The 13,799-nt window shown below is 30.3% G+C and overlaps 1 protein-coding gene across 5 annotated transcripts in view; it reads right to left on the reverse strand.

The window, feature by feature from the left end:
* Window positions 1-829: 829 nt before the first annotated feature.
* The window catches only part of LOC148611517 (myc box-dependent-interacting protein 1-like), a 44,317-nt gene continuing 31,347 nt past the window's right edge, over window positions 830-13,799 (reverse strand). For 2 of the 5 annotated variants that reach the window (XM_088592158.1, XM_088592160.1), the window contains 7 exons: window positions 12,898-12,918; window positions 10,896-11,128; window positions 10,209-10,481; window positions 8,291-8,412; window positions 7,389-7,742; window positions 6,113-6,214; window positions 830-5,681 (listed from right to left, as the gene is read on the reverse strand). In XM_088592158.1, the coding sequence (XP_088448284.1) occupies window positions 5,601-5,681; window positions 6,113-6,214; window positions 7,389-7,742; window positions 8,291-8,412; window positions 10,209-10,481; window positions 10,896-11,128; window positions 12,898-12,918 (1,186 nt within the window). In that variant the 3' untranslated portion in view covers window positions 830-5,600. The remainder of the gene's footprint in view (window positions 5,682-6,112; window positions 6,215-7,388; window positions 7,743-8,290; window positions 8,413-10,208; window positions 10,482-10,895; window positions 11,129-12,897; window positions 12,919-13,799) is intronic. The other 3 variants (XM_088592159.1, XM_088592161.1, XM_088592162.1) reach the window with 3 other exon arrangements.

Genomic DNA, 13,799 nt, shown 5'->3' on the forward strand with positions numbered 1-13,799 from the left:
CACCAGCATAACCAAGTCACAGGGATAAAAAAAATCACTATACGATAGTACTGGTATAGAAAAAAGGAATTTGTAATTCAACTCAAAAAGAGTTTGTTTCAACTGCCAAGGTAAATCTAAACTATCATTCAAAGAACTTACTCCTTTCATCTAGTTATTTGTACTGCAGAAATAGTAATTTAAGTCCATTTGACTCGTCAAAAACTTTTAAAATAGGTGAAGTCCGAGAAATCTTGCTAGAAACTTAATAGTTCATCTAAATGTTTCAAAGATAAGTTCATAGAAGTCTTGGGAACGGATATACAGACCTTTTCGCCTTAAATGGGCTATTCGATTAGGATTTTCCTCCTGGAAATATATAATGGGCATGCACTAAGGCTATCCCACAGCTAAGATATCTAGGTAAAGTAAAGATCTTTTCATTTTATGTCCTACCAGGTGTACTTATAATCATTGTCTATCAGGTGCACTAATGATCAATGTCTATCAGGTGCACTTATAATCATTGTCTATCAGGTGCACTAATGATCAATATCTATCGGGTGCACTAATAATCATTGCCTACCAGATACACTAATGATCATTGCCTATCAGGTGCACTAATGATCATTGTCTATCTGATGCACTAATGATCATTGCCTATCAGGTGCACTAATGATCATGAATTATATATCTGTAAGGCTGTGATGCATGTAAAGTTTTTAGGTATGTAAAAATTGTTGGCAACATTATTTAGTTTTTGTGCAAGTGTGAGCGATGGATGGTCACCTGTATTCCATAATACATTACATCTAGAAAGACAGATATAAGGACAAATAAAAGAAAGGAGTTCAATAGGTTAACTTTATATATAATCAACATGTAGATATATATACACACACACAATATTTTGTATACAATAAAACTTGAACAATCTAATATTGCATATTTATTAATACATAAATGTGTAAGTCAATTTCTACCTATGTTTACCGGTACTTTGAAAATTTTCTGCATTAGAATAATTCTGTAAAAATACAAAACTGAAGTGACCTTTCATTCCCTTAAGGGCTTCTACGTGTACATTTAAAATTCAACATACTATTCAATGAAGGCCAAAACAAAATTCCATGACAATTTCATTCAATATGTTGCAATCATGACAAAGCTAAGGAAAGTTTTTATAGTAAGTAAAATAATAGAATTTGAATTATTTTAGTTCCATGAATAATGAATGAATATGTACGACGTCCCAGAATGTGACAACTATTCGCTCCATCGGATCAAATTTATACAGGGAAGATAACGTAAACTTACAGAAGGGTCTGAAAAAATTCCCAACTATGTTAAAACTGTCAAATTTGCAAAGCAAATTTTTTATTGTTCCCTCCGCGGGACTCGAACTCGAACCGCTGTGACATCTATGGCAACATCGCCTGCACTAAGTCCAGCGCCCTAGACTCTAGTTCGAGTCCCACAAATTTTACAGTTCTAACATCGTTGGGAATTTTTCAGACCCTTCTCTAAGTTTATGTTATCTTCCCTGTATCAATTTGATCCGATGGAGCAGTGTAGTGAAAAGAGTCATCACATTCTGAGACGTTGTATAATATTGATTTGTTGTGACATGCATCATTAATTTGATCCTCTATCCTACATAATAACACCCAGATGAACTGTCCCGTACTACCATACATCGTGTACTAAGTTACAGCCCTAGATTAATCCTACGAGGAAGAATGACCCGGCCAGCGAAAGCTATATTTTTATACAGCTTAGCTGGCCGAGTGGTCTAGGGCGGTATGAGTTCAAGTCCCGCGGAGGGAACGACCAAAAATTTGATTTTTCAGACCCTTATAAAACTTGAATTTTAATTACATGTGAAGATTGGCATGACAATAAATGAATGCAATTCAGTGATTATACATAATAACTGAAAAAATCATGGATTATATACAATTCCTAAGTAGACATTTTCACTGTAACACATATATATGTGAATGTAAGGGGGTGTCATGAAATTTTCTAAAATTTAGTCTGTAACAGCAATATCAATATAAAAGCTTTTTAAAAATTGCAAATTTAAACAAAGAGCTGAAAATTTCTCATGGTTTCTTGTGCTTTTCTTTGACGGTGACATTACTTATGAGTATTATCAATACACACTATACACATATAATCTATATATAGAAATACAATATGACAATATGAAAATAAATGGTTTTTTTTGGAATGTATAAATATAACTTTCACATAGTATGTCATAAAACAACACAGAAGAACAAATATTTTTGCACATATTTTGAAAGAAATACCAAAAAGACATAAGGAATATAACAAATCCAAGTCCAAAAATCAAAACTTGTAATCAATAAAAAGTATGAAAATATCAAGAAAAGCACATTGTACATTTCATGGAAAAATATGCCTTATTTTTTTATTTGCTCCTAATTCAACCTTACTAAGAAAAAAAAACAAATAAAAAATAAGTAACAAGTTCAAATTATGATAATTAAAATTTGTAAGATTAAGTGATTTTTTTAGCATAAATCTGTTCTTCAAAAAAGTAGTTCCCATGCACAGTCTATAGATATTTTATTTTAAATAAAGATATATTTCCATTTTGAAGTTCAATCAATTTATCAAAAGCAACACATAGTTGGACACTGCAGATGAAACAAGGAAAAATGCTTTTACAATTATCTTTAATCCTTCATTTTAGTAAGCATGCTCAATGATAATGTCAAACTGGCGAAACACATACACAAGTTTGAATTAACAAAAGGATATTTTTTCTCTTTAGATAAAAAAAAATTTGTTTTTTGTTTTTTGTTTTTTTTTTTTTGTCTCATTTCAAATGAACTGGCTGATTTATACACAAAACCTACCAGATCCTTTAATTGTACATTTAGACTACAGAAAAAAATACCAGTAAACCCTGTTTCAAAACAGTTACAAATATAACAACCCTGCATGAAAACCCTGGAGTAGCCTTATCATACAGTGATTCTTCATCATATTTAACCAATGATATTTATCATACTGAATTCAGATCTGAAAGACTTGTCCCCCTTTTTAACCAAACCCATTCAATAACTTTATATACATATTGGTTCTGAAAAAGGCAAAATTTGTACTATACTATTAGTATTTCAAAGTCAGTTTTAAGTTAAGAAGAATACAAAGTTTATGCACTCACATTTTGGAATGGGAAAAAAAGAACAAAGAAACTCCACAGATATACCGGTAATATCTCCTAAATGTAATTTTCTGCAGAGATGAATGACGCATTAATTTTGATTGGCCAAACATGGAATGAGTAAATACCATAATCTCAATGGTATCAATCTTACAACAGTAAAAACACATAAGATACACATAAACAATGAAAAACAATAGCACAGCAAATATCTGCAAGTAAATGGCATATGATTAAAATAAATAAACAGTTTCTGACATAAAATGTATGTAAACTGTACAATTAGACAACTGTTTGATTATACACATATCTCCCTGTCTGTTACAAGGGAGAAAAATCACTACTTGAATGTAATCTTCTTTGTAACTTTTCCTTGTGATATCAATAGGTGGGTTAAGTTAAAAATAACTGTAAGTACACTATATAATCTCAAAACCTTAAAGTGCTAAAATATTCTTAAAACCTGATCCAATGTCTGTATAATGTAGTACTTATCAACTTATACAAGTTAAAAACAATTGTTAACTCCCCATCTGAGTTATCCAATTACCACAACTATAGGTTCACATTGTTTTAGAACAGAGATCAATAATCAAAATTAAATCTAAAAATAAATGAAAAATGACTCTTGTAATTTGTTGTCAGCATTGTAAGCTATATGCTACAGTTACATAAAAAATGTGTTATTTTTGCAGGTCATATAAGATCAATAGGGTATTTTAAAATTTACATCCAACATGCCACAAAAAAAGTACTGAGGTGGGTATTCCCCAGTAAATGATTCCCATAAAAGCGACATTGTTGAATTTGTACATAGATATAAATAATCATACATGTATATAAAACATACAATTTATTTAATTAATAATTACAATAAATTTGTTCTCTTTATTGTTGTGAGTACATTTAAGTTGATAATTTGTGGTAATACATGTATTTTGACTCTCCAGCCTTAGCACTAGACAGGTAACAGTATGAGTATCAAAATATTAACTATTGCATTTAACATTAGTCTGTAAAAATGTTTTCTTTAAAAGTAGGAACAGTACTGCCTATTGCAATGACTGATGTGTTAAATAATAAAATAAGAGAAAAATATTGCTGCCTCCTGTATCAATTTGCAATTTGTTCAAATACAGCTAACTATTTTTTTACTCAAAACTCTTATTAACATTTTAAATGTCAAAGCAGTTCCATTAACAATGTATCAAGTGCATGAAAAAATATTTTGATCACAAAAAAAAAAACAAAACAAAAAAATATGCAGTCAGAGTGTCCCAAGGTTAGTCAAAATTTTAAATGGATTAGCAATCATGCTTTTAACTTATTGAAATACAATTAATTTCACAATGATAAATGCAGTTTTATAATTGTAAAACTCAACAGGTGTTGGAGAAATAAAATTAAGTATACAACTCTTAATGAAAAAAATCAAATAGGTTACAAATTACCAGGTAGAATAACCATCATCATAGCAGTCTGAAAGTTTAAACTAAGTCGACAAAAAAGTATGCTACCTGTATATGTTAAAATGGATGTGTGAAATAGGAAGACAAAATTGCATAGTCAGATAAATTTTGTGATACAAACAATACATCTTATACAATGGAGTATTGCAAAAATCACTCAAGGTAGTAGACCTAGGGTAAGGGACACAACTCTTACAAATCATTAGAACGTTTGTATTCACCATTTTACACAAATCTCATGTAAGCATCAAAGTAACCTAGACTGATTTCATTCTGTTTCAAAAGGAAGCTTGAAAGGCTTTGATGAAATTGTATATGATACAAACATATCACTGATTTGAACAGTTATGTCCCTTGTCCCAGGTCTACCTCCTTAAAAGGTCATTAAATCTCAATTAAGTACATGAGAATAGACAAAGAATAAATTTCTCCATCAAAACATAAAATTACAGAATATTCTACTTTCATTTTGCATCTTGAACTCCAACAGCTGATATTTGCAGGCATAAAAATGTATTAACACTAAAAAACACATGAATGTGAACTGAATTAGAGAAATCTTTTGAATAAGATAATCTAATATTGGTAGAAATACCAACTAAAATGTTCAGACATTTTGTGTAGTGAAATAAAGTAGGTCTAATCTGATTTAAGCAATGTTAACAGCTTGATCAGCTGTAAACTACTAGTTTTAGCAGTCAAAATAGCACCAGCATGGTGGACCATGCCAAATCACACTACAGCAGAGCTATAGTGAAGTTTATCCCTAACTCTTAAAAAGGGGAAATTTCATATAAGATGAAGTATTCCTGTTCTATGTGATCAGTAAAGGTACAGAAAAAAAGTTATTGCCACTTTTGTCTTTTTTCAATATGCCTTGAAATTTGTAGCGACCCGAATGATTCCAGACTGTGATAACCCAATACAAGTCTTCTGTTTGATTATGACAAGATTCATACCCGTTTTGTAAAGTTCTCAGGAAAGACTCCTTTCTTCCCATCTGATTTCTTTATACCCATCAACCAACCATCATCCTGAAAATGAAAGAAAAAAAACCTGTTTAAACAGAACCAGAGAAATAATCCATTATACGTTTGTAGTTATTTTTAACACCCTTCAATTGCTATGATTGCTTGTGACCTTATATTGTATCATAATGGCTGAATGTTATATAAACATGATCAAAAGCACAACACAATTTTTCTTATTTACACAATAAAGGTTTTTAAAGTCTAAAGCTTAAAGTAAAGGTGAGTCTGATATTTAAATTCTACAAATAAAATCAGATATATATGGCATCTACTTATCAATTACTTTTAAATTTTATTATGAGGTCTGTTTTAATGACAGATTTTTTGAATTGGCTAAAATTAAATAAAAAATGCATTTTTCTTTTTTATAGACTTAACAACAAAAACATGAGGTGACAGTAAAAATATATGTATACCAATATACGTGTACCAACCTGGTCATCAGGATCCTCATATGGTATAACATAGATTAACTCCCCTGCCTCAAATGACAACTCATCCTCATCTTCATTCTTGTATACATGTGTAGCTAAAACCTGGAAAAGGTATCATAATAACTGTATTAGTGTTTAGCTATGATATTATCATATCTGAAGTGACAAAGAAATACAAAAAGCAATACAAATCAAAACAAAAACCAAACATGATGTTGCATGCACTGTTGTGCTGAGTATATCCTCCAGCTCATACTGCATACAAGTATGTCTTATCTATGTATAAAACTGAATGCCAATTTTGAAATCAAACCATTCAATGGTAGCCTAGATAACTTATAAAATTGAATGCACGAACATTATAAAGGATGGAATGAGGAATGGATAACAAGGAGATTCCAATATACCACCAACTCATTGAGTGGGTGTATAGAATTGCTAACCATAGCAGTACTTTTTACTTTAGTTCATTACGTGTTACAATGCTATGAGTTTCTTTAATTTATATTTACACAATTTCTAACTAACACTATTAAAATTCTATTATTACTTTGTTATCCAAGGTAATGATTAACAATGATATGTAAATTTATCCATTTAAAATTTTAGCAAGTTCAAACATGAATGTTAGGTAAACCCCCACTTGTACTGAAAAATACAGAAGTAAAACAGAACAAAGATTTAAATCAAACAGCAACCAACATCAATTAAAACATATGCCCCAATAATATAAAGCCACATACCAAATTTGAAATTAAGTAGGACTACAGCTAAGGATCATGCAAAATGTGATTCATGGGTAAAAAGACTACATTTTTTTATTTTTGATATTTTGTTTGAAATGTCATGGTAAACAGAAATTAACATGTGGTTTTTCATATAACCCATGCTCTTAGGAGATAAACATTATATAGAATGCACTGTAGATTTCAAAATAAAGAAATAACTCTGTAAATGGCACTCAAATACAACAGAATCTACTGAATTTTCAATGTGGATTATCTCCTAAGAGCAGGCAAATTTTAATGAATAATTATACATTTCATAGTATAGACCCATAAAACAACCTAATTACAAAAATAAAAATATGTAGCCTTTTTTTGGGTGTATCACATTTTTCAGATTTTGCATGATTCTTACAAAGACAGCTACTTAATGATTTGAAGTCCAGATAACTGTGACTAGAGGATTGATGTAGAGGCAAGGCTGTTCCAATATACCTCACACTTATTAAATGGGATAAAATAAGAATAAACTAAAATGTATTGAAACTTACAACAAATATACAGCCATCGGGCAATACCTCAGGAATTTTAGATGAACTTGGAACTTCATAGAAATTATCATCATCATCATTATCCTGATTTACATTTGGATCAACTTGATCTGGTACCCTGTCATAATAATGATCTGACTCATCTCCTTCCTCTGTTTGCTTGGAAGGGGTTGATTTTGGGGAAAGTTCTTCCTTGTCCTCTGGTGGGGGATCTTTAGGGAGTTCTGGTGGAGCTGACGGGGGCTCAGAAGGGGGAATATTTTCTGTGCTGTCACTAATTGTTTGTTTTACATTTTCTAATACTTCTTTTCCAAATTCATCTGCTGACTGACCATTAATCTTTTCAACATTGACCTGCAAAATGAAAGAAATCATTTTAATATCACATACAGCTACAACAGAGAGCAAACACTTAAATCTCCTGTAAAGTGCTTACAATGTAATTACTGTAAACAAGGTTCATCGTTACAGTCATTTGTAATTATAAATAAAACAGATTGAAATAGAGATACTAGTAATACACCCATGTAACAGAAATAAGAGTTATGCATACATGGCACAATACTTCACACAGCACCTCCATATTAAATTTTAAATCATTCCCATAAAGAGTTTTCAATTCTTAATTGACAAAATTATTGAAACAGGCAAAATTACAGACAACAGTATAATGTCAGAGTGAGAAACATCAATGAACTGGTATACAAAATAAACTTCAGTCAACATATTTATCTGTGGCCCATATCACAAAAAATCATAAGAGAAAAATTAGTCGTAAGTTATGATGTCACAATACTTTTATTTACTATGACGTCGTGACTTACGACTAATTTTACAATTACTATTTTTGGTGAAAAGGACCACTGAATTTCACTGATCTTAAACACGCTACAAAATAATACCATAGGTTCTTCATAATCATCAACTGGTCCCTCTTGATCTGTCTTTTCAACTTTGACCTCTGGTCTTTCGCTTGATGTTGGAGGTGTTGTGAAATTAAGATCACTATTCTCGTACACTGGACCTACAAAAAAAAAAATGTATTGAATCTATTATTAGGAGATAAGTATAAAGTAACAACATCCTCCACTTTAATCCTAATGAACTTTTCTTCTCCAAATAAATTTCACTCCAGCCCTCTTGGCGAACATACATAATAAAAAACCAAAACATTATCACATTTTCTATTTTTAACGATTGCATGCAATAATTGGAATAAAGATGCTACTGGATAACTAAATAAAGAAGTCTTGGTACATGAAAATTTCAAAATGCAATTAATTTTTCCATCAGAGTTCATGACACATTTTCAAGGAATAAGATTTTAGCAAAAAAAAAACCATTAAATTAAAAACATGTAACTGAAATGTATAGAATTTTAGTTCCATAACCAATATCTACAGTACTTTTAATATATATTTTTATTCATGCACAATATACTACCTAAGAATGTCAACCTCGCAAAAGTTCATAAATCTACACTATTATAATTTACCATTCACATGATGATATGAAATTTTATTTTCTAAAACTAGCTGAAACCACACATCTTAATTATAAACATATAAACAACTGAATAAATTCAAAACAAATTACAAATCAATTTTCCTGGATTTGAAGGATGACTATTCATAATTCCATTCATTCAGGAAACTTTATTGTTTTTTATTGTAATTTTTTTCATTATGTCAAAATCAGTACAAAATCTAAAGTAACAGTAGTCACTAAGTGAAAATCTTTGAAGAACAGTTTAATGTTGTTGACACTATAAGTGTGATTATTTTTTTCAAAAGTAAATATTTCTTCACATAAATGACCTACCAGTGTATCAAACTTGAACATCAATGACAAATACACAAATACCAATCATATATATTGCTTATCCATCAACCGTCTGTGATGATTGTGAAAAACATATGAAAAATTTGTTAACAGCCTTTGTTTTAAACTTTTTACTATAACAATAAGGAGGTAGACCTAGGGTAAGGGACACAACTCTTGAAATCAGCGATATGTTTGTATCACAATCAATTTCACCAAAGTTTATTAAGCTTTCATTTGAAACAGAATGAAATCAATCCAAGTTACTTTGATGTTTACATGAGATTTATGTAAAATGCTGAATACAAACATTCCTATGATCTGTAAGAGTTGTGTCCTTTACCTTAGGTCTACCTTCTTAAGTATAATACCATTAATCCATTTACCTTCACCCAATAAGTTTCATATACAGTTTAGTCTTCATTAGTACCATATAGCCCAGGGCCATGATGTGATTATAATTGTAGTTACCTCCCCTTTAATGTCTGACTATTACATTAGTAACAATGACCACATCTTATTCGTCCAGTTTACCCCCATATTTCTATATGGCTAGCACATTATATTCACATTTATTTCCTTCAAGGTCTGACTGAGTACCAACTAACATTCATCATTTAAAGCTCACGTAACTTAAAATATCTGGATTCTAAACTTTATAATTACTATTAAAGGAAAAAGAACACTTAACTAAAATACCACTGAGCTTATTAAAATTGATTTTATAGCATATCAAATTAATTTTTGGTAAAATTGAATAGATACATGGGGTTTTATTTTGATTACTTTTCTCTTATCAATTTATTGCAATAGAAAAAATGCTTTGTTTGGGTCTGAAGAACAATATTACCATAGCCAACAAGCACAATTTACTGCAGTCAGACTTTTTGAATTAAATTGAAGAAAATATATATGAGAACACAAGACGAGTGAGACAACAGGTGACAATGGATATAATGTGAATGAGGATACTGGATAAAACACAGATTTTTTTTATACCTTTCTTCTTCTCACCCTCAACCTGTGGTTTTTCACCTATATTTTTAGACTTTCTAGGTTCCACTTTAGGTTTATCATTCTCAGACTGCAGATCATTGACTACAGTTTGAGAACTTTCAACCACTTCTACAGCTACTTTTTGATCAACTTCAACTGCTGGTTTAGGGGTTTCATATATGGTATGACTATTGTCAACCACAGGCTGAGAGCTTTCTGTCACTACTGTGATTTTTCCACTCACAGCTTGTGAGTTTTCATCAATGATTTGAGGACCTGTAAAAGGTCCTAATTATAAGTACATGCAAAAATACTTTTTCAATACACATTATCTTAGACCTGGATTCTCAAATAATGTGGATTATTCTGAAACCCTGATACCCAGTTTTATAACCTACTTTTCTCATTTAATATATATTTAAAAAAATCTCATAATTAAAAAAATAAATGTACCAATAAGAAAGTGCTGACAAAATCATTTAAACAGAAATTCCTACGAGGGTTAAAAGCACTGCCTCAGCAATGAAATATTTTACAAAGGAACATAAGTTTATGATAATTCATTAGTCAAATACCAAAATCATTTATTACAAATCACTACCAAGTAACCCAGAAGACAAATAATTGTTGAGTAAAAAGAAAAGAGTAAAATGTTACCTTTAAATAAGGGTCAAATGTACAAGTACTTACTCTCAGGAGGACTCTCTGCATCTGAAGACAAACCATTCGACAAATCAGCACCATTGGTTTTGACTGGAGCAGATGACATTTCAGGAACTCTTGCAGCTGGATTCATAACAGCAGCTGGAGAAGATGGTGGTCGATCAGGCTTTGGTGATGTTTTTTCCTGTTTAACTGATGACCGGTTCCCAGATGAGGTTGAATCATTGTCTCCACTGCTGTGACCATTTACAACTGACTCCCTGTTTAACACAGATAATCAACAGTTACATAGAATGATATCTGTAATTCATTTTTTTTTTCAAAAATACTAAAACAATTATATCTTAGTCAATATGGACCTATTTTAGTATACATTCATATGTCTTCCCATACAAACTGTAAAGAGTGGCTTTTTCTTATATTTTTGAATGCTTCATAGTGGTAATTGGGTTAATAAAAAATGCACTTACACTTACAGTGCTAATTTTTAACGGAAAAAACAGAAAACCACTAAAAAAATGTTGGTTCTACCAAAAAATTTTATTCAGCTTTTGAAGTAATAAGGCCACCCAGTCAACTTAGGGCAGTCATAACAATTGTTGTATTTATTCTAAGATTTAAATTCCTTATTTTTAGCCAAATCATTGCTTTCCAATTGCTTACAACTGATGATAAAATGAATGTTCATTGACTTACATGATTCCTAGGCAGTTTATAAAGCACCTAAATCCAACAAACCTAAGCATTATACACAGGAAAAATTACAATGTGTTTTTCATATGTTTTGAAAAACACATGAAAAAAATGTTTATCATGTGTTTTTCAAATGTTTAGGACCACAATGAAGAACTTTAGAAAACATATAATTGTACTAACAAATAAAATCATGAAAAAAAGTAAATAAAAGACATATAGTAACAATATGTCCTCCATAAGACTTTTAAATTTAAAAAAAAAAGTTTGGTTTCCATCTGATTTTATAAACACAAAAACATATTTTTTCATTTCCAGATACGAACTAACCATATGTTAACAAACATTATAAAACATATCAATTTTTCCTGTTTACCAGTACCTGCAATATTAGTAATTAAATCAAGGAAAAAAGACCCTCATTTTGCAGTTAGTTTTCAATTTTCACGTAAAAGAAAGTTTTCTATCCAAGAACAAAATCATGCTGTTAATAAAAAGGAACAAGAACATTCAAAACATAGCTTTTTTTAAGTACAGGCCTACAATCAACTCAAACTGTGCTCATGAAATACTTAATATTTAATCCAAAAAAAAAGACATGCTTGATGTGATGTAATTTGTTAAACTATTACAGGAATATTCAGAAAGATTCATAAATGTGCATAATGCCATTTGATATATAGGGTTTGTCCATTTGTTATAAACATTCATTACTTCAATTTTTACTTTTATACTTGCCAAAATTGAAAGTAAAATTTCAAAGCTAATAAGAAATTTAATAAGGGACAAAGACCCCAAAGAAAAGAAAATATCAAAAAAGGTTTTAGAACACATAAATAACATTGTACATTAATTCACACAATGGAGCTCTTAAACTGTTACAAATATGTTCAGAAAAGTAGTTGATTATGTTTCCTTGAAGATGTGAATTGATGCAATTCAGTGTCCTAAAAATTCCACTTAACAGGATTTAACTTTCCAACAGCTCAATCACAATTTTCCAATGACAAATGAAGCATCTCAAGAATTGGTAATTCAAAGGTCATGGGGTCATCTGCTAAACAACATTGAAAATGGTCCTTTATACCTTAAATATTTTAGATAGAATATTAAGACATAGCCCTTAAATTTGAAGTTCTGCATATAAATGTTATTGAAATAACTTTGGAATGAAATGGTTTTAAGTAAGTTTTCTTTCTCCCATAGACACTTTTTAACTAGTTCCTGAATGAGAGATATTGAAAATTCTAAAACATTGAAATCACTTCACTGTTAATTATAGGCCTTCAGAATTTTTATCTCTAAAGAAACTAAAAAATGGTAATAATACACTTACATACAAAGTGAAAATCGATAACTAAAAATACGGATGAGATTTATGAATAATCTTACTTTTAAGGAGGTAGACCTAGGGTAAGGGACATAACTCATGAAATCAGTGATATGTTTGTATCATATTCAATTTCACCAAAGCCTCTCAAGCTTTCGTTTGAAGCAGAATAAAATGAATCCAAGTTAATTAAATGCTTTCATAAGATTGATATAAAATGCTGAATACAAACATTCCAATGATTTTTAAGAGTTGTGTCCCTTACCCTAGGTCTTAAATAACAATTTACTAACAACCTACATAAATTTTGAAATTAAAGTACTGTAAACTGCTAAAATTTATCTCAACATCTTTTTCACATTTTTTTTTATTCAATCTACTTTCGCACAGTCTTAAGTTCCCAATCACTGGTCAAAGAGTATGAAAACTTCTTAAAGCATCCGCAACATTTGTATTTTATCATCACAGGTCCTTTGGTGAAAAGAAATCTGTGGCAAAATTTTCCCAGTTCACAGAACTTACTACAAAACAATAACCAAATATTATATGCATTTCTAAAATTATATTGTGAAAACTTTCTATACCATAACCAAATAACTACAGTAGAACCTGTCCTATCTAAAACACTCTGATATTTGACAATCATGTCAATACTGGTATACTGTGAAAGTACTTTTATTTGTAGGTACAATTTTTGTGGTTTTGGGGAAAATGTTAGTTCATACATTTTTTAATTCATGGATTTGACAACTCCATCTTACAAATGTATTCAATAATGGAATCTTACTTTGAGAACAGTAACATTGATTTTTACTTTTTCAAAATAGAACTATAGTGTTAAAATGACAGGTCTGTGCAATATTCACAGTAAACAGTAATAAAGGAATGACTGTCATATTTTTTCTGTC

This window comes from Perna viridis, chromosome 7 (genome assembly GCF_037379345.1).
Source record: "Perna viridis isolate PV_CMFRI_1.1 ecotype Kerala chromosome 7, ASM3737934v1, whole genome shotgun sequence".
NCBI classification, from domain to species: Eukaryota; Metazoa; Mollusca; class Bivalvia; order Mytilida; family Mytilidae; genus Perna; species Perna viridis.